Source organism: Linderina pennispora (genome assembly GCF_002104995.1).
Source record: "Linderina pennispora strain ATCC 12442 chromosome Unknown DL89scaffold_1, whole genome shotgun sequence".
Lineage (NCBI taxonomy): Eukaryota > Fungi > Kickxellomycota > Kickxellomycetes > Kickxellales > Kickxellaceae > Linderina > Linderina pennispora.
Genome location: NW_024468249.1, coordinates 2,911,576 through 2,928,368, shown reverse-complemented (window position 1 = coordinate 2,928,368; position 16,793 = coordinate 2,911,576). Strand labels below are relative to the sequence as shown.

The following is a 16,793-nucleotide window of genomic DNA, read 5'->3' as shown; positions in this document are numbered from 1 at the left end:
CAGTGGCGGATGCACCGAATGCCTTTGCCCTCTGCACACGTAGCATGTCTTGCATACGATGGTAGTGTTCCACATTAAGAAAACGTTAGAGAAATTGATACTAGGTAAGAAAAGGCAACAGGTCTGAGGGGAGCCAGAGCGCCAAAGCTGATATGGGGAATATAGGTGGTTATATATGGTGTTTAGTAGATGGCAGTGTAGTTTCCGACCTTGTCCTTCTGCTGCTGGGAGATGCACTCGGCAATCCACACGATGTTGCGGATCTCCTGCTCCTTCAGGCGAAGCCACGAGTAGAACACACCGTAGTGGAACTGCTGCTCAAACGACTCTTTGTTGAGCTGGACCTCGCGCGCAAAGAACCGGTCCTCCAGCGACAGATCATTGCCACCAGCACCACCTGACGACGCATTCAGATTGACACCAGCCAGCATCATCCGGTACTCGCTGTACTGCTCCAGCACAGCCTTCACCTGGTCCATGTCGTCGACGCGGGCCAGCTTTGTCTGCGCCTCGGGGTACATGTTGCCTAGGCGCGGGTACAGCTTCGCGCGCTCCTCCTTGGACAGCTCGGTGCCGAACGAATTGATCGTAATGTTGACCGTCCGGCGGTCGGCCTCAAACTTTAGCACCTCGCCCATCACCGACGCCGTCGGATCGCCCAGCGTCTCGCAGTACCTGTTAAAGTCCTCCAGATATGCCTTGTAGAGCGTGTTGCGGATGATCTCGATGTTCAGCTCGTTCAGATCCTCTGCTGACAGGCACTCGCGGAAATACCCCGCCAGCGGCGAGTCCACCATCACTGTGTTGTACAGCTCCTGGACGGTCGTCGCCACGCACAGCGCAGGCATCGTGTCGAAGAACCCGAGCGGATGGCACTTGTCCAGCAGGTCGTGGGTGTCGCGTTCATGCAGCGTGCCTGTAATCAGCAGGATCACGTTGTCGATCATGTACCCGTATGTGATATAGTCAAGGAACTTTGAGATCGGCTCGGCCGAGTTCTGCTGCAGGAACTGGAACTCCTGAACCAGCGCGTCGGTGCACCGCGCCGACAGCGTGGAGGTCGACATGGGTGAGGGCTCGTTCTGCAGGAACGGTCCGTAGTCTGTGGTCGCAAGCTGCAGCTTCAAGTCTACGGCAGAGAAATGTGGGTGGCATGAGCGTATGCTGATGACAAAGAGACTAGCTGAATGCTGGCTTTCCGGCTCCTCAAATAAAACTCACCATCCATAGTGTCGCATTGGGTCAGATTCATGTACTGGTGCGTGGTCAGCAGGCCGTCGCGGTACCCGCGCAGGATGCCTTCCAGGAAGCCACCGTCAACGTTGAAGTAAATCTCGTTCATTTTTCGTCTGCACGCGTCAACAGAGATTGTAAATGCAAAAGGTCTGAAATTTGAGCAGTTGCGGAGACAGAAAAGAGTGCGAGAAAATCAGCAGCCCAAATGGCCACACAATCCTCCCGATGCGGTCATCGCGAACCGCCTGAGCCGCGGCCTTGTTCCAGCTCACGGGCCACCAGGCGCACTCGGCTGGTCCCTTTTTCAGATGCATTGGCGATGGTTTATGGTGTATAGCATTGCAAGAACGATGGGGTTTAGGTTTTGGAGAAAAAGAACAGCATTTTAAATATCATCTACAAGGGGCAGTGCATGTATGTCTTGATTATCTACTTCCTATGACGACGGGTAGTACTGCTGCTGCATTCCATAGGCAGCCGGGTTGAATTGCGGCTGCGGCTGCTGTGGCTGCTGCGGTTGCTGGAAATTTGGCTGGGAGAACTGTAGGTTCTCATACGACATCATCATTGGTGGGGCACTAGGATCAGGCACGGCGCCGGGCGGGTACATCATCTGGGGTTGCATCATCTGGGGGGGCACCATCTGGGGGGGCACCATCTGCATTTGCAGGTCGGCTTGCTGGTACATGGTCTGCATCTGCGGCTGCATAGTGCCGTAGATGGCCGGTTGTAGCTGCATTTGTGAAGCCGCTGTCATCTGCTGGATCTGTGGTTGGCCTTGCATCATCATCATAGGCACAGGCGTGGCACCACCAGGAATGAATCCGCCAGCATTGGACATCATCGGGTCGGGCACAAACATCATTGAATCGTTCGGAAACTGCATCTGCGGCAGGCTGATACTCGACATGTTGGCCGGCTGCGACATCGTCATAATCTGCTGTGGCTGTGGCGGTGGCTGCTGCTGAACCATTGGCTGCTGCTGGATGTGGCCTGGAGACTGGTTAGGCGCTGGATATCCGGCAGGCTGATCAGCGAGACCCATGTTGGTGACTCGGCTGTTGGGAGCGACTGGTGGTTGAGGCAAGACCTTTGACGGGGCAGGTGGTGCAGCCGCCGCTGGCTGGGCAGCAATGCTGGCGCCCATATACGCCGGGTTGAATGCCGGCACGGGCTCTGGCGGCTGTGGCAGCACCTTTCCCTGCACAGCCATGTCGCTAGAGTTTGGGGGCGAGAACAGGTTCATTAGCTGCGGGGTTCCCATGGGCTGCGGCACCTGGCCTTGCATTCCGGCCATGGGTGGTACGGGGACCACAGGCTGACTCACATTATTGGCCATGGTCCCGAACATGTTGGGCTGGCCCATAGCAAATTGGCCCGGCAGCATGGTCTGGCCAAACTGCGTGCCCATGGGCATCATGGCCGGTGGCATGCCGCCTGAAATCGTCCCGCTGGCCACCGGCACTGGCAGTGGCTTCTTGCCGTGCTTGTTGGCGTACTGGGCAACCAGCTCGGGTCGGTACCCTGAGGCAGACGAGTACGGCCGCACCTCGCTCAGCGCTGGCCGCGCAGGGGCACCAGAAGCCTTCCCTGACGGGGCAGTGTTTGCCGTGCCTGGCTGAGAATTACCATTGAGGGTTTGGGGCGGCAGCGGCGAGGGCGCTGATGCCAATGTATCGGCCGGTGTGCTGACCTTCGGGGCCACAGCCGGAATCGTTGTGTCGAGCTCGTCTTCCTCCGCAAGATCCGCTTTGCTGGGTCGTTTCCGGCCATCCTACACGAGCAGCGATAGATTGTGCATGTCAGAATACATGTTTGCGGGTGACTGCTGCTGTCATTGCAGAGTCCGCCAGCGAGACCGGTGATTTCCTGTTGCCACTCTTGCAGAATGCATCTCTCTTACCCTTGGCGTGTAGGTGAACTCGATGTAGATCTGACCAGCAGGCCTCTCTTTATGCTTCAGCGCATACCATCCTAAAAATAGCCTGGAACGTGTTAGATGTTGCGTAGCTTCAGGTAAATTCCTTTCCGAGACAAAATAGATGCTTGGCCAGCTTCCAAACAGGACCTGCATGCTCGCTGGATGAAATCCAAGGTGCCTCTGGCAGCGTTCTAGGCAAACTCCCTTGCACATCGAACAGCCTGTGCGGGGTTCGGCCACTGGCAGCCAAGGGCCGTGGAATGGTCTCACACCAAAATGACTTACCGTCAACCTCCTCCTCCTCAAAGATCCTCGCCAGGTCGACCACGCACGACCCAATATCCTCAAACTTGTGGGGGCCGTCGAGCTCCAGCGCCCTGACCATCAGCTGGGTCTTCCCGAGCCCGCCGATGGAGAAAAACAGGCGGTCGTTCCACTGCGGCGTGGCACCGCCCTTTTTGTCGACCTGGGTCCGCTTCTTGGTCGTGCCGATGGCAAGCTCGACTATCGAGTCCTGCTTGCCGAAGCGAGTGCGGTTGGGCAGATTGCGGCCGCCAATTATGTGCACCTCCAGCTTGCCCTCTGCACTGGCAACGGCGGAAGACATGGTTCTTTGCGTTCTGCGAGTAACAGTGTGAAGTGTAAAGTGGAAAACAAAAAAGGCGGAGCAGAGAAGGTGTGCGAGAAAGGGCGGGTTAACGAGGTCGAAGGAGAAGAGGAAAAAGAGGCAGGGTTCACCAAAAATGCGGGCGCCATGTGGGTTGTCAGCAGCGAAAAATCGCCCCCATTGTTTGAAGATGCAGCGCACAAATGCGAGGGGATGTTTTTTTTTTGTTTTCTGATTTCTGACGGTTGCTTATCTCACGCGCAGTTCCCCTACTATTTCAAAATCAGCGGCTTCTTCCAATTCGAACATGTTCCGCTCGGCCTTGGCACACTTTCCACGGACTCCCCTGCGGGCACCGTCAACAGCAGCGCGGCGGTTCCTCATGGTGGGTCCCAATGCGGTGCGCATCGGACAGGTGATCGACTACCAGAACACGCCCCAGATCGTGGTGGGCAAGGACCACGGCGGCACAGGCCGCGGGGCGGCGGTGATCAAGCTCACAATGAAGCACGCGGTGACAGGCGCACGTACCCAGGTGCGGTTCCGCGGCAGCGACGAGTTCGAGGTGATGACGCTGATCCAGCGGGACTTCCAGCACCTGTACAGCGACGAGTCGAAGGCACATCTGATGGACATGCAGACGTTCGAGGAGCTGAGCATGCCGCTGGAGAACCTCGAGGGCGGCAAAGACAAGATGGCCTTCCTGGAGGACGGCATGGACGTGGTGGTGCAGGTGCTGGATCCTGAGCTCGGACCGATCTCGTGGCGGCTGCCAGCACGGCATGCGTACAAGGTGCGCAGCGTCGAGGTTCGCGTTGCCAAGGACAAGGGAGCCACATATGTGCCGGCTATCCTGGAGAACGGCGCCAAGGTGACGGTGCCCGACTTTATCAAGCCAGGAGAGACAATCATCGTCGACATCGACCAGGCGATGTATGTGAGCCGTGCGTGACCTACCGTAAGCGGCAGGTTCCTGGTTTAGGGCGGATCGCTGGCCGTGGGAAACACCAGCAGTCTCAGGAGCAGGTGCCCGCCGCGCGTTTCCTTCTTAAATAGCCCCACCCCCTGAGCTCCATTGGCAAATAAACCCCTCCTTGCATCTCTACTTCACTCCATCCCAGCCTCGCACTATACTAACACAACCATGCAGTCAGTGATCGTCTACGGAGGCCGCGGCGCGCTTGGAGCCGCCATCGTCAAGTACTTCAAGCAGCAGGCCTGGAGGGTCATCAGCATCGACATTGCTGCCAACGTGTCCGCTGACCACAGCATCACCGTGTCGCCCGACCACGATCTGCCGCAGCAGGGCCAGCACGTGCAGACCCAGCTAGCCGCATTCCTGCAAGGCTCCCAGGTCGACGCCGTGCTGTGCGTGGCCGGCGGCTGGCAGGGCGGCAGCGCAAAGAGCGCCGAGTTCCTGGCCAACGCCGACCTCTCGATCAAGCAGTCTATCAACACGTCAATCATCGCGGCCAATCTTGCTGCCCTGCACATGCGTCAGGGCGGTCTGCTGGCGCTGACCGGCGCCGTGCCTGCGCTGGCCGGAACCCCGGGCATGATCGGCTATGGAATGGCCAAGGCTGCTGTGCACCAGATGGTGAAGAGCCTAGCTATGGCCGACAGCGGTGTTGACGGGAGCGTGGTGGGGATCCTGCCGGTTACTTTGGATACCCCCGGAAACCGTGCTGGCATGCCAGGTGCCGATACTTCGTCGTGGACGCCGCTGGAGGATGTCGCGCAGCTGCTGTACAAGTGGGCAGGTGCTCAGGACAAATGCGAGAGCGGTCGGCTGTACAAGATCATTACCGAGAACGCTGTCACCAGGATCGAGTAGCTAGTTATGTCGTCGAGATATGTCGTTAAAACTGATATGGACAGTATCCCCATGAAATCGTGTTGCCAGTGCCGAACAGGCTATTCCCCAGGACTTGTTCTGGCAGCCTTGCTCAGTGCTTTCGTAAATAATGCACATCGCCGTGTCTTCACCTATATATAAGATTTTATAGTCGAAAAAGTGTCCGGCCGTCCGCTAGAACCTTTTTATTAAACAAATAAAACTCTTTTGAGCTTCAACACGAGTTTGGGTGGTTTGCTCTGTAAACTCCTTTTGATTTTGTGCGGTATCTGACCTCATCGGTGAAACCAGGGTGACGAGCTGGTATTGTAGTGGTCACAGGTCTCTACTAGATATCTCCATTGGTTCAGCACAAGAGCTGCTCTCATTGTCGGTTGGCCTGATAACTTCCATGGCATCATCATGGTGGTCATCACCGGCTGCGCAACACTCTTAGGATATTTGTTTATGAGCACCTATTGAATAGGGCCATATAGCTCTTCTAGCGGCCATGCAATATTTGTGGGTTTATTTTATAAATTAATTTGTCTTATGAACATGCGTAAGCGGTAGTATTTGGGCCACAATAGACCCAGTCTGTATAGACTTATTCAAGAGACTGTATCAGTGCTAAGGGCCCCAAGAACCATGCAAGCCAGATCATTTTTAATAAAAAGTTCTTGATGCTATGCATACGCAATAAAGCAAAACTGAACAGCATCATTTCTCTTCTTACTTGCCTATTGGATTTCTCAAATGAACATTACCTGCAGCACTACTGCCATAAAGACATCACTTGGTGGTATTGGCTTCGGTTATTCTATGTTGCCCCGCCTAGAGCAATTTGTACACAGCGTCAATATCATCAAAGAGCATACATACATGCTTGCACGATGGATACTACTCCATCAACTAGCTGACAATGATGCTTTTGACCCAGCAACATTTGTGAAAAAGGGTTTTTTTCGTTTTATTTATTTATTCATTTATTGCAACCTGAAGGCGAAGACTGTCATATCTGCCGAGGACTTCGTCAACCGGAAGGACAAGTCAAAACTGTCGAGTGCAGATTTCGGTGATGTAGTTAGATACCATATTTATGATTATCTATTGCATAATGGCGATATCGAGCTACATGGTGTATGCGACATGAATCAAGTAGCAACATATGTTGATACCGAGCTGCTAACAGCATACAAGAACAATATTGTGTTGCACTATGGCACTTGCCTACAGCGGATTCTGGCCAAATTGATTGATATTCGCAGCCGCAAAAACACACTGCACAGTACAATGGGCAATGTGTCCAAGGCTGAGTTCAATAATGCATGTCAAGTGTGTATTTATACACCTGCACAGAAGCTCCGCCAGGCAGTTGCCTCTAGGCACCCTGACCTCAGTGTGCTCACCCCACCGATGCTTGCAATCTACAACAAGCTGGCACCAGTCCTCAATGCCTATGATGCCAAGTACAGATTTGCCAAAGACAGCCGATACTATGATGCCAAGGTAAATCCACTTAAGCATCTGCGTGCATACATTCGTCTATGCCAGCTTATCGAGAATGAGCAGCTTGGCAAGTCTCCCCCCCCCAATGCTTGCCTCTGCGGACATCATAGATCCCAGGCCATGTGCGCTTAGACAAGCAAATAATCAAGCAGGCGTTTATTTCGAAAACACGCGAGCAGGTTACCAAGATCAGTGCAGCAAAGAGGGTAGCAACAGAGGCAAGGAAAGCAGCAGAAAAGGGCGAAAAATTGGCCAAGAAGGCTGCACGCGAAGCAGCGAAGATGCCATCAGATGAAACAGAGGCCACTGCAGCACCTGCAGCAGTAACGGCCGATTCACTTGCAGGTGCATCGGCTGCAGCAGCAGACATTCCGGCATGTTCCCAACCCGCGGCCCTACCAGAGATCGAAAAACCCAACTGTGAAGTGCCATGGCCTTCTCCGCTGTACAAGCGAGTCATGTAAGCGGGCCATGGCACAATACAGGCGGGCCTATTCGTCTCGGCTCTTGAACCGCGATCTCGCAGCAGTTCTAAACTTCAGACTCATTTTCCAGTCACTCTGTGATTCAGGCAGTATTCCTGAACGGTTCTGTCGGTCTACGGCCATTGCTGCCAATGCTTCTGGCACCACACCGGCAACAAAGAGGCCGCGCAAGAGGCATGTAGCAGCGAACCAGCGCTGAAGCGCCTGCACTGAGTAGGCCATCAAGATGGGAGATGTCCATGATCGCCATTGCACCAACAACCATCCGACATGTTCAAATGACCAGTTCGCCGTGGTGCTCTTATCGACGTGTCAGCCCATGCTGACTAGTAGCCGAGCTCGCATCGCGAGCAGAGTATTTCTAGTATGGATTTCATTTTGGGAGGTAGCGTAAAAAGTGTGAACTACTCGTCACAGACGCCGCGCCTTCTTCGGACGGCACCCGTTGAACGGAACTGGGGTGGTATCAACGACACGGCAGACAGCCCAGTTAGTAACACTGTGCACCGCCTTGAACACAGCATCACGTCCAGCGCCAAATCCCTTCAGCCTCAGCTCGACCTTGTTCACGGGAATCGCCTTCTCTCTGACCGCGTTCGCAATGTGCACCGTGGCCTGATATGCAGGCTCAAACCCAGCCCTCTGCGCCTTCTTGAACCCGACAGTACCGCCGCTGGCATTGACAATCACCCGGCCATTCGCGTCCGTCAGCGACAGGATCGTGTTATTTGATGACGCGTGGACATGCAGCACCAGCGTGTCCATCGGATCCTCCTCAACCTCGCCCTGCCGCGAGACGCCGCCGTACTTTCCCGATCCGCTGAATCCAGCATAGTCACCCTTCATCGGCGCATCACGGCTCAACAGGTTGCTGTACCGCCCCAGCGCCTGACCCGCGCTCTTGCTGCTGCCGAGGCTGTCCAGGAGCGAGCCAAACGCCGCCGTGCTTGCGTCACCCTTCTTCGCAGGTTCGTTGGCCTTTGTGGTGGGCTCGGCTGTGGGGGCAGCGGGCTCTGTGGGCTTGTCTGTGTACAGGCGCTGTTGCTGGGTTCTGCCGAGGGCCAGAGGCGTGATCGGGCGCGCCAGCACATACCGTAGTGTCCGTTGTGCGAGCATATCAGTGTCCTTGTTATCAAAGCGTGTTTCTACAGCAGCGACGGTCTGTGCAAAACCGATTCAACGAAAATGAGCCAAATTGCAAATGCAAGCAAAGAAGAGTGGAATTTGAAAAACTTATCGTAAAACCACGCTTTGGATCGTGCACCAGAAAAACAGCTGATCTGATCAGTGAGTATTACTGTCGTGATCACAGCATGTGCCAAGAGTGTAATTCTGAATGGGGAAAGCTCACATGTACACTTCAAAGACCATCTAGTTTTTGTGCTTCCTGTCCTTCTTGTCCTTCTTCTCCCTCTTGTCCTTCTTGTCCTTCTTGTCCTTCTTGTCCCTCTTTTCCTTCTTGCGCTTCTTCTTGTCGCTTTCTTCGTTTTCCTCCCGCATGATCTCGTTCTTGAGTGCAATCTTCTCCAAAATACGCTTGCCCTCGCACGGCGGGAAGCTGGGCAAGTGGTAGTATTGCGGGGCGATCTCCAGCAACCACTCGGGCTTGACCTCGGTAACGGTGCGGATGTAGTGGCGCTTGGTCAGTACAAACTCGTTGTACATAACCCACTCAGGCTTACGTGTCAGCACGGACGACGGGTGCAGCAGCACAATCTGGTTATCCTTGACCGTCAAGTACTGTCCGTTGCGCTCAAGATGGGCGACCTGCATGAAGTAACCTGCTGTCAGCGCCCTACGGATCTGCGGGTAGTACTGCGGGCTGTTGAATGAATTTGAAACCAGTGGGATCTCGTGCTTGACCGCAATGCGCCTCAGCTGCTCGCGGATATTGTCGGCGGCCTTGAGCGAGCGGTACTGCAAAAAGTTGTCCCAGCACCACTGCGAATGATTCGCCTCGTCAGTACTCTTGTATGCATGATAGACGTTCAGCAGCGTCATGTGGTCGCCATCCATGTGCGCAAACTCGCCCTTGGCCAGATCGGCTGCGCGCTGTGCCTCGCGCGGACGCAAAAAGACATTGGGCACAGACAGCATCGCGGCAATTGACAGGGCCTCATTGCTGCACCCGTAGTCAGCCGAGCTGATAATCATCTTTGACAACTGCGGGTCGATCGGGAAGTCGGAGATGATGTGACCGATGGGGGTAAGATTTGCCTCGTCGTCCAAGGCTCCCAGATAATGAAGCAGCTCCAGGGCGCGCATCAGGACCTCGGGCGCGCACGGGTCCATCAGATCAAGGTGGACCAGATCGTCGATGCCGAGCTTCTTGAGCTGCAAGACGATGGTGCCCAGATTGCTGCGCAGGATCTCCGGGTACGTCTGCTCAATCAGATCGTTGTTGTACGACTTCTCGGTGTACAGCCGGAAGCATTTGCCTGGCCTGGTACGGCCGGCACGGCCAGCACGCTGCTGCGCAGCGGCACGCGAAATGGGCGACACCAGCAGAGACTCGACACGCACGCGCGGGTTGTACACCTTTTGCTTTGCAAACCCAGGGTCAATGACATAGACAATGCCGTCGATAGTTAGCGATGTCTCGGCAATATTCGTCGACACGACAATCTTGCGGCCGGGGGAACCGCCAGGGTTCCTGGGCTCAGGCGCCTTGTCAAAGATGCGCTGCTGCATGTTGGGTGGCAGGGTCGAGTACAGGGGCACAACAAGCAAGGGTCCGGCATTGGCGCGGCGGATCAGGTCGTCGCCACGCGCACGCAGCATGCGGCACGCCTCTTCGATCTCCTCCTCACCAGTCAGGAACACCAGAATATCACCCTCAGGCTCTGTGGCGTGGACCTGCAGGGCAGTCTTGATCGCCGCCTCCAGGTAGTCGCGCTCGGGCTCGGGTGTATAAAGGGTCTGGACCGGGAACGTGCGCCCGGGGACTGTCAGCAGGGGCGCGTCGTTGAAGTACTTTTGGAACTTGCCAGCATCCAGCGTGGCACTCATGACAATGATCTTGATGTCAGAGCGGCGCCGGGCAATGTTCTTCATTAGCGACATCAGAATATCCGTCGACAACGTGCGCTCGTGCGCTTCGTCGATGATGATGGCCGAGTACCGCGTCAGCATGTTGTCCGACATAGCCTCGCGCAGCAGCATACCGTCAGTACAATACTTGAGGACGGTGTTGCTCGAAGTGCAGTCCTCGAAACGGATCGAGTAGCCGACTTCCTTGCCCAGCTTCACGTCCATCTCGTCCGCCACACGCTGCGCAACACTCATAGCTGCCACTCGCCGCGGCTGCGTACACGCAATGAGCTTTCCGTCAAGCTGCGGCAGCATGTCCATGAGCAGGTACTGCGGGATCTGCGTGGTCTTTCCGGACCCGGTCTCTCCCACGAGCACAACGAACTGGTTGTTGTGGATCAGCTCCAAAAAGCTCTGGCGCTGCTTGTTGACAGGAAGGCCGCGACGCGTCCCCAGGATCTTCTTGTATTTGTCGCTGTACTCGCGATCTGTAAAACCGCTGAACTGCGCATCCTCGGCCGCCTCCTGCTGCTCGGCAGTAGTCTGGCCAGGCACCAGGGCGTTGAAGGCTTCGTTGCGCGTGGCCCGCTCGGCGGGATCGGTGTCTGTCTGCATGTGCGCCAGATACGGGTTGTCGCGAATTTCTGCCATTGGCGTGGTTGGAAAATATAGGGTGAAATTGTGAGTAGCGCAATGGGGGCAAGAGCAGGAAGAGAGTAGGTGGCTATCCGTCCTCCCTCGCTGACTACTTGCCCGCTGGCAAGGCAGCAAGAGATGAAAAAAAATATTTTGGTCAAGTGTTTGATTTGTTGATTCTCACCGGTTATTACTTCCAGGCGCACACCTGATCTGCAGCTTCCACGTATAGTGACGGCACAGGCGTCACGGCCGCAGCGCAACTAGCGTGTGGGTGAGTTGTGATGTGGCTATGTTCCACTTGCTGGCCAGCTTGTGCCGAGCTGGCTCCAGCGAGTCCAGCCAGCTCCTTTCCTACTCCATGTCCCTAAGTTCATAGCGGGCACCGCAAGAACCACAAAGGCAGTGCACACAACCGCTATAACAGTTCCCTTCTTCTCGACTGTTTTGGTGTTCACGGCATTAGTGGGATAGACTGTGTTTTCTCAGTAGCCTGGGAGTACTGAAAACGTGACCTCAGAGACGTCAAGGCTTTGTCCAACAATGAACTGCAGCTGCAGATCAGCGCCGTGGTCAACTACTGCACACGCGTGGGCTGCCTGCGCTCTTCTGCTCAGTTTCTGTTTAGCTTACAAGCACATTTTTTCCACAGGTTATTACACCATGGCTGCTGAGTCGTCCATAGAGAAAAACATTGACAAAATCGGCGGCATTGTCGTGGCTGGCGTGCTGGCTGCCAGCTTTCTGTTGCTGCTGTGGCAAGTGGTACGCCTCCGCTTTACCCCACTGCTCCCCGCACTTCTGTTCACCGTGCTCAGCGCCATCGGCTGGCTTCTATCAGCAATTGGCGCCATTCGGGAAGACAAGTCGATGAACGACCAGGGCCACAAGGTCTACGCTGCATCCTTCATGTTCCTGATGTTTGGTGCGCTCCTGCTACTCGCAAAGTGGGCTGCTATCCGCTCGGGCGTCAGCTGGAACCGCATAACCATTGTGATGGCAGGAGTGTCGGCTGTAGCCAGCGTTGTATTCGGCAGCCTGGAGGCTGCTGGCCAGATTGACTGGCTCAAAACTCCAAGTGACATGCCTAAAACAACGCTAAAGGTGGCCGAAATCGGCTTCCTTGTCCTGTCGGTTGTGTACTTGGGCACAGTTGTGCGCTTCACTGTCCACGAGGCCATGGTGTACCAGGCGCCGCGTGTGCGCATGTCCTTTTACATCACTGCATTCCTGCTGTTTGTGCGCAGTCTGTTTTACATGCTGGTAGCGCTGCGTGTCATAAAGCTGGACACGGACAAGCGTCGCCTGTACCTGTTCTTTTTGACGACCGTACCTGAGACCATATCGTGCTTGGTGTGGGCACTGACTTTTGTTGCGCGCGACTTGAAGGCAACAAGGGTCGAGCCTATTGGTGAACTGCCGCCGTCCGACGCCGACTTCCGCCCCGTGGTGGTGCCGACGCACGGCGAGGGGACAGATCCATACAAGCTGGATACGGAGCCGACTCGCGACAGCATGTTTGACAGCGCTGGCCGCCAGCAGCAAAACACAGCCGGGCAGGTGCAATTTGAGAGCTCTTACGCATATGAGACGCCTATGGCACAAGACGGCCCGCAGGGGTTCAATCCATGGGCCACCGTCAGCAACAGCTCGTATGATGTACAACCACCGCCACAGCAGCCACTGCAGATAACTACCACTACACAGCTTTCGCAGTCATATGGAAACACGTCGTATGGCACTGGCGTGCAGTTCGACCAGAATGCGGGCGCGTCTTACCCTAGTGCTGGTGGCGCCCCTCACCACTCCACCTTTGTCAAGACGCCATACCCGCCAGCAAACCCTGCCCCGCAGGTATCGTACGCGCCCAGCAATGCCTATGCCACGCAACCACCTGCAGGCCACGGATACTTTGGGTACCAGACACAGCACGATTTCCAGCCATCGCCAGGCAGTGGTGCCGAGTACCAGGAGCCAAGCCCGCAGCCCCATCGAGCATACGAGTGAGGGGCCGGCTCTTGGCAAGCGCAGGCTATTTTTATCTTCCCCATTTTCCCGCATAATCTTTTGGCACGTCTGTAATTTCTCATTCCTTTTACCCAATCTATGACATCGGCTTCGAGTGGGTGTGTGCTGAGACATTGGTAGTCAGATCGCTCTCATCCAGCATAAAGAAGGCTGCTGTGGAGGGACAGGTGTTTACAATCCCTATACTTCCCCAGCCATCGCTGTGCCCGAAAAGCATGCTGCTGGCCGCTGCGTTACGCACTAAAAATCGAGCAAGCACCGGCCACAGCCACCTTGTTTTCTCAGGTTTATATTGCTTTGGGAGGGACAGTTTAATATGCTGCGTGCGCATGTGAACCACTTGTCTATCGTATACCTAGAGCGTCCATTTATGCATACCGGCGATGGCACACCTGCCTGCTGACCGGTGCAATAAATAGCCATATCAATGACTCCCCAGAAAGGCATACCTGTTCCGCAATACAAATCCCAGCCCTAGCACATTTTCTTTATTTTCAATTCCAATCTCTGGCCCTTGCACATTCTGGTCAGATCCCCACACGTAAATACACAATGAGGAAACCACATCTCTTGTTGTTGGTATCGCTGCTGTTTGGTACGCTTGGTACAGCCAGCCTGCCTTACCACCACCATGCATCGAATGCCGAGCCAGTAACATCCAGCGCCGTCCTTCCCGAAACCATTGTACAAGACATGTTACATGTTGATGTTACCACACGTGATCCGGACCTCGAGTTGTTACCCTCCCCATCCGGAAACAACCGCGTAGCAGCCTCTGGGAAACCTGATGCTGAATCTGAACCTACAGAGGCGCTTGATACTGGCGCCGAATCCGCCGAAGTGTCTAAAATAGCAGCCGATCTGACCAAAGCGACCACTGGGGTATCAGACGCTGCTGTCAAAGGAGTTGTGCGCAAGGGCTGCCACAAAAACAAAGCAGCACATGATGGAGGATCGGATAGCAACGGATGCTCGTGCTGCTGCTGCCACCATGAGGGCACTCCCACGTACCATCTGACTATGCCTGACCCAACCCTGGAAGGTATGGCCACGATCTCTTTGCCTGTTGTGGGCCCGCCGTATAAGTACGGGTGCGGTGACTGCCATCGCGCGCTGCCGTGTGTTGAGCCAACGCCTGTCTGTGGATCACGGTGCTGTATAAACCAGCCATGTGGTTGTGGCTGCCCTGCTTGCCGCTACGCACCACCACCACCTTGCTGCTGCCCGCCACCACCGCCGCCGCCATGCTGCTGTGGTTGCCCTCCCTGCTGCTGCCAGGACCCCTGCTGTTGCCAGAACAACTGCTGCTGCCAGGATAATTGCTGCTGCCAGGACCCTTGCTGTTGCCAGAACAACTGTTGCTGCCAAAACCCATGCTGGTGTCAGAACCCGTGTTGCAATTGCTGTGGTGATGACGGTGGCCAAAATGGCAAAAAGAAGCTATCGCATGGAAGCACTCACGCTTTGGCCGGAAAGAAAGGCAAGCACAAGTGCAAGAAGAGCCATGGTAGTCAGCGCGACGCAGACGATGGTGGTGAAGAGTAAACAGGCATCGCTCACTGGTCAATTTCCGATTTTTTTGTCTGCTTCTGCTCCATATGGATTTCTGGTATTGTTTCAAGCCTTAATATTTTTCATATTCACTTTTGATATTTTTATATTCTAACAACCATACCCTAGCCTTGTGTCATGAATACTCCACAAGTTATAGTGAATGCTGCGCTGTATTTCGACCAACGTGGTAGTACCAGCAGCCGCTTTGGGCTGGCGATGCAACCCCCATCGCATGTTTTGCGATGCAAATAACTGCCACAATAGGAACGAATTCTCTTAGATACTATGTGTAGGCGGTCCCTGGGAAAAAGTGCATGTTCGTATTTGCGCTACAATTTCCAGCACTTTCATTTATTATATTACTACAACCAGGGTGCAGGGCCCACACCTACTGAGGATATTTTCGCATGCCAAATCGTTAAATAATGAACCAATATGCTCTGTCCATGGTGCAGGACCCAATACAGAAAATCGGTATAGCATGTTACAATTTCATGGCCATGGCAAACAACCCCAAGACAGGGCATCAGACAGAATATTCATGCCTACTTGTGCACTACACATCACTTGAATATTGTATAAATTCAGCTCTGTGCTTTAGAATCTAGCAACAGTCAACCCGCGACACACAACATCAATTCCATTGCATTTGACCTCATCTCCCCTTCTCATTTTTCACGCACAGCATCGACACTACCATTTTACAGTTCCAGAAACAACAAGATGCAAAGATCATCACTTATCGCTCTTCTGGCGCTTCTTGCTTTCGCTGTTGTCTCACTTGCCGATCCAGCTGTCTCCCAGGTCAAGGGAAAGGCGCATGCCCACAGTCCAGAGGTTTCTCACGAGAAGGTGGCCTCCATAGCCCCTTCGAAGACAGCAGACCCAGTTATCTTTGTCAGACATGCTAAGGCACTCTGCGATGATGGATATTGCCATAGTGGCGGGCCGTGCTGTGGTAATGGTGGTTGGGATGGGTACGGTAGATGCGGAGGGTGTGGCTCTGGAGGGCATTGCTGTAGCAACGGATATAATACCTGGGGCGCTCCTGGTGTCGAAAACTTTGGCTATGCCGGCTATAGACCATATGGACCATACAACGGATATGGACCATACAACGGATACGGTCCATACAACGGATACGGTCCATACAACGGATACGGTCCATACAATGGATACGGTGGATATGGTCCATATGGCGGATATGGGGGGTACGGACCGTACGGCGGGTATGGCGGATACGGGGGATATGGTGGTAATGGTGAGTGTTGCTGCCAATCCCAGTGCTGTCCACCTTGCTGTACAACAGTCCTTCACACTGTTGTTCACCAAACTTGCTGCGCCGAGCCTGGTAACTGCTGCTGCAATGGCGGCTATGGCGGCTATGGCGGCTATGGTGGTGAGGGTGGTGAGAGTGGTTACTAATAAGCTCTGTTTGTGCATTAACAATATCTTTTTTCCATCCCAGCTCCCTTATTTCGATCCACGGTTGGCGCGTTTCAGCTTTCTTGGTACTTCAATTATTCCTAGTCATTTTTTTGCGAAAATCTAAAACATGGAACTAGGGCCAAGAGACCACTAGCTCTATTCCTTGTGGCCTCTTGAGTCTACTTCTAATCTTACTCTACTGCCATGTCTTGATCACCGTAAACGCGCTGAGACGTCCAACACACTTGTTTTTGCTCGAACTCTACTCCTAGCCTCCACAGAACAAATTCCTCACAGGATCCTGCTCACGGTTCCAGAATATTTCTCCCTTACGCGTTTTTGAATGCACACTGTGGAGTCCGTGCATCCTGAACTAGGAACACAGTATGAGTGACGAGATAGGTGTGGGTGGGAATTATCCAAGTCCTATTCACGCAACTTCAATTCTCAACACGCTTGTCTACGGCCTGGGTTCCCCACAAAATATGAGCGATATGCCTGTCTTATCCACTGTTTCGATGCACC

The 16,793-nt window shown here is 54.3% G+C and overlaps 8 protein-coding genes across 8 annotated transcripts; 5 read left to right on the top strand and 3 right to left on the bottom strand.

The window, feature by feature from the left end:
* Positions 1–54: 54 nt before the first annotated feature.
* Positions 55–1,119, bottom strand: DL89DRAFT_264677 (ATPase, V0 complex, subunit D). The gene has a single exon (XM_040886341.1). It carries the CDS (start codon positions 1,065–1,067, stop codon positions 183–185), a length of 885 nt encoding a protein of 294 aa, XP_040748103.1. The 5' UTR covers positions 1,068–1,119; the 3' UTR covers positions 55–182.
* Positions 1,120–1,554: 435 nt separating this feature from the next.
* Positions 1,555–3,873, bottom strand: DL89DRAFT_320305 (uncharacterized protein). The gene is made up of 3 exons (XM_040891197.1): positions 3,443–3,873; positions 3,140–3,210; positions 1,555–3,010 (listed from the first exon to the last, which is right to left on the bottom strand). The coding sequence occupies exons 1-3, from the start codon at positions 3,762–3,764 to the stop codon at positions 1,673–1,675; spliced, it is 1,731 nt and encodes a 576-aa protein (XP_040748102.1). The 5' UTR covers positions 3,765–3,873; the 3' UTR covers positions 1,555–1,672.
* A 273-nt stretch (positions 3,874–4,146) lies between these two features.
* On the top strand, positions 4,147–4,716 carry DL89DRAFT_220237 (translation elongation factor P; the record flags this gene model as incomplete). The annotated part of the gene is made up of 1 exon (XM_040884439.1): positions 4,147–4,716. One exon carries the CDS (start codon positions 4,147–4,149, stop codon positions 4,714–4,716), a length of 570 nt encoding a protein of 189 aa, XP_040748101.1.
* A 96-nt stretch (positions 4,717–4,812) lies between these two features.
* DL89DRAFT_24057 (NAD(P)-binding protein) lies at positions 4,813–5,839 on the top strand. The gene has a single exon (XM_040885003.1). It carries the CDS (start codon positions 4,909–4,911, stop codon positions 5,596–5,598), a length of 690 nt encoding a protein of 229 aa, XP_040748100.1. The 5' UTR covers positions 4,813–4,908; the 3' UTR covers positions 5,599–5,839.
* Positions 5,840–8,003: 2,164 nt separating this feature from the next.
* On the bottom strand, positions 8,004–8,357 carry DL89DRAFT_220377 (translational machinery component; the record flags this gene model as incomplete). The annotated part of the gene is made up of 1 exon (XM_040884449.1): positions 8,004–8,357. One exon carries the CDS (start codon positions 8,355–8,357, stop codon positions 8,004–8,006), a length of 354 nt encoding a protein of 117 aa, XP_040748099.1.
* A 3,116-nt stretch (positions 8,358–11,473) lies between these two features.
* DL89DRAFT_24040 (uncharacterized protein) lies at positions 11,474–13,313 on the top strand. Its single transcript, XM_040885001.1, has one exon. The coding sequence runs from the start codon at positions 11,802–11,804 to the stop codon at positions 13,263–13,265; it is 1,464 nt and encodes a 487-aa protein (XP_040748098.1). The 5' UTR covers positions 11,474–11,801; the 3' UTR covers positions 13,266–13,313.
* Positions 13,314–13,838: 525 nt separating this feature from the next.
* Positions 13,839–15,092, top strand: DL89DRAFT_254653 (uncharacterized protein; the record flags this gene model as incomplete). Its single annotated transcript, XM_040885289.1, has 3 exons — positions 13,839–14,404; positions 14,454–14,895; positions 14,967–15,092. The coding sequence occupies 3 exons, from the start codon at positions 13,839–13,841 to the stop codon at positions 15,090–15,092; spliced, it is 1,134 nt and encodes a 377-aa protein (XP_040748097.1).
* Positions 15,093–15,291: 199 nt separating this feature from the next.
* DL89DRAFT_24018 (uncharacterized protein) lies at positions 15,292–16,460 on the top strand. The gene has a single exon (XM_040885000.1). It carries the CDS (start codon positions 15,564–15,566, stop codon positions 16,263–16,265), a length of 702 nt encoding a protein of 233 aa, XP_040748096.1. The 5' UTR covers positions 15,292–15,563; the 3' UTR covers positions 16,266–16,460.
* The last annotated feature ends 333 nt before the right edge of the window (positions 16,461–16,793 follow it).

Excerpts from the sequence above, each read along its gene's own strand:
- DL89DRAFT_264677 (XM_040886341.1), bottom strand. The coding sequence starts at position 1,067 with ATGTCGACCTCCACGCTGTCGGCGCGGTGCACCGACGCGCTGGTTCAG.
- DL89DRAFT_320305 (XM_040891197.1), bottom strand. The coding sequence starts at position 3,764 with ATGTCTTCCGCCGTTGCCAGTGCAGAGGGCAAGCTGGAGGTGCACATA. Across the intron at positions 3,211-3,442 it reads TGAGGAGGAGGAGGTTGACG|GATGGTATGCGCTGAAGCAT; the intron begins GTAAGTCATTTT and ends GGCTATTTTTAG. Across the intron at positions 3,011-3,139 it reads AGTTCACCTACACGCCAAGG|GATGGCCGGAAACGACCCAG; the intron begins GTAAGAGAGATG and ends CTGCTCGTGTAG.
- DL89DRAFT_24057 (XM_040885003.1), top strand. The coding sequence starts at position 4,909 with ATGCAGTCAGTGATCGTCTACGGAGGCCGCGGCGCGCTTGGAGCCGCC.
- DL89DRAFT_24040 (XM_040885001.1), top strand. The coding sequence starts at position 11,802 with ATGAACTGCAGCTGCAGATCAGCGCCGTGGTCAACTACTGCACACGCG.
- DL89DRAFT_24018 (XM_040885000.1), top strand. The coding sequence starts at position 15,564 with ATGCAAAGATCATCACTTATCGCTCTTCTGGCGCTTCTTGCTTTCGCT.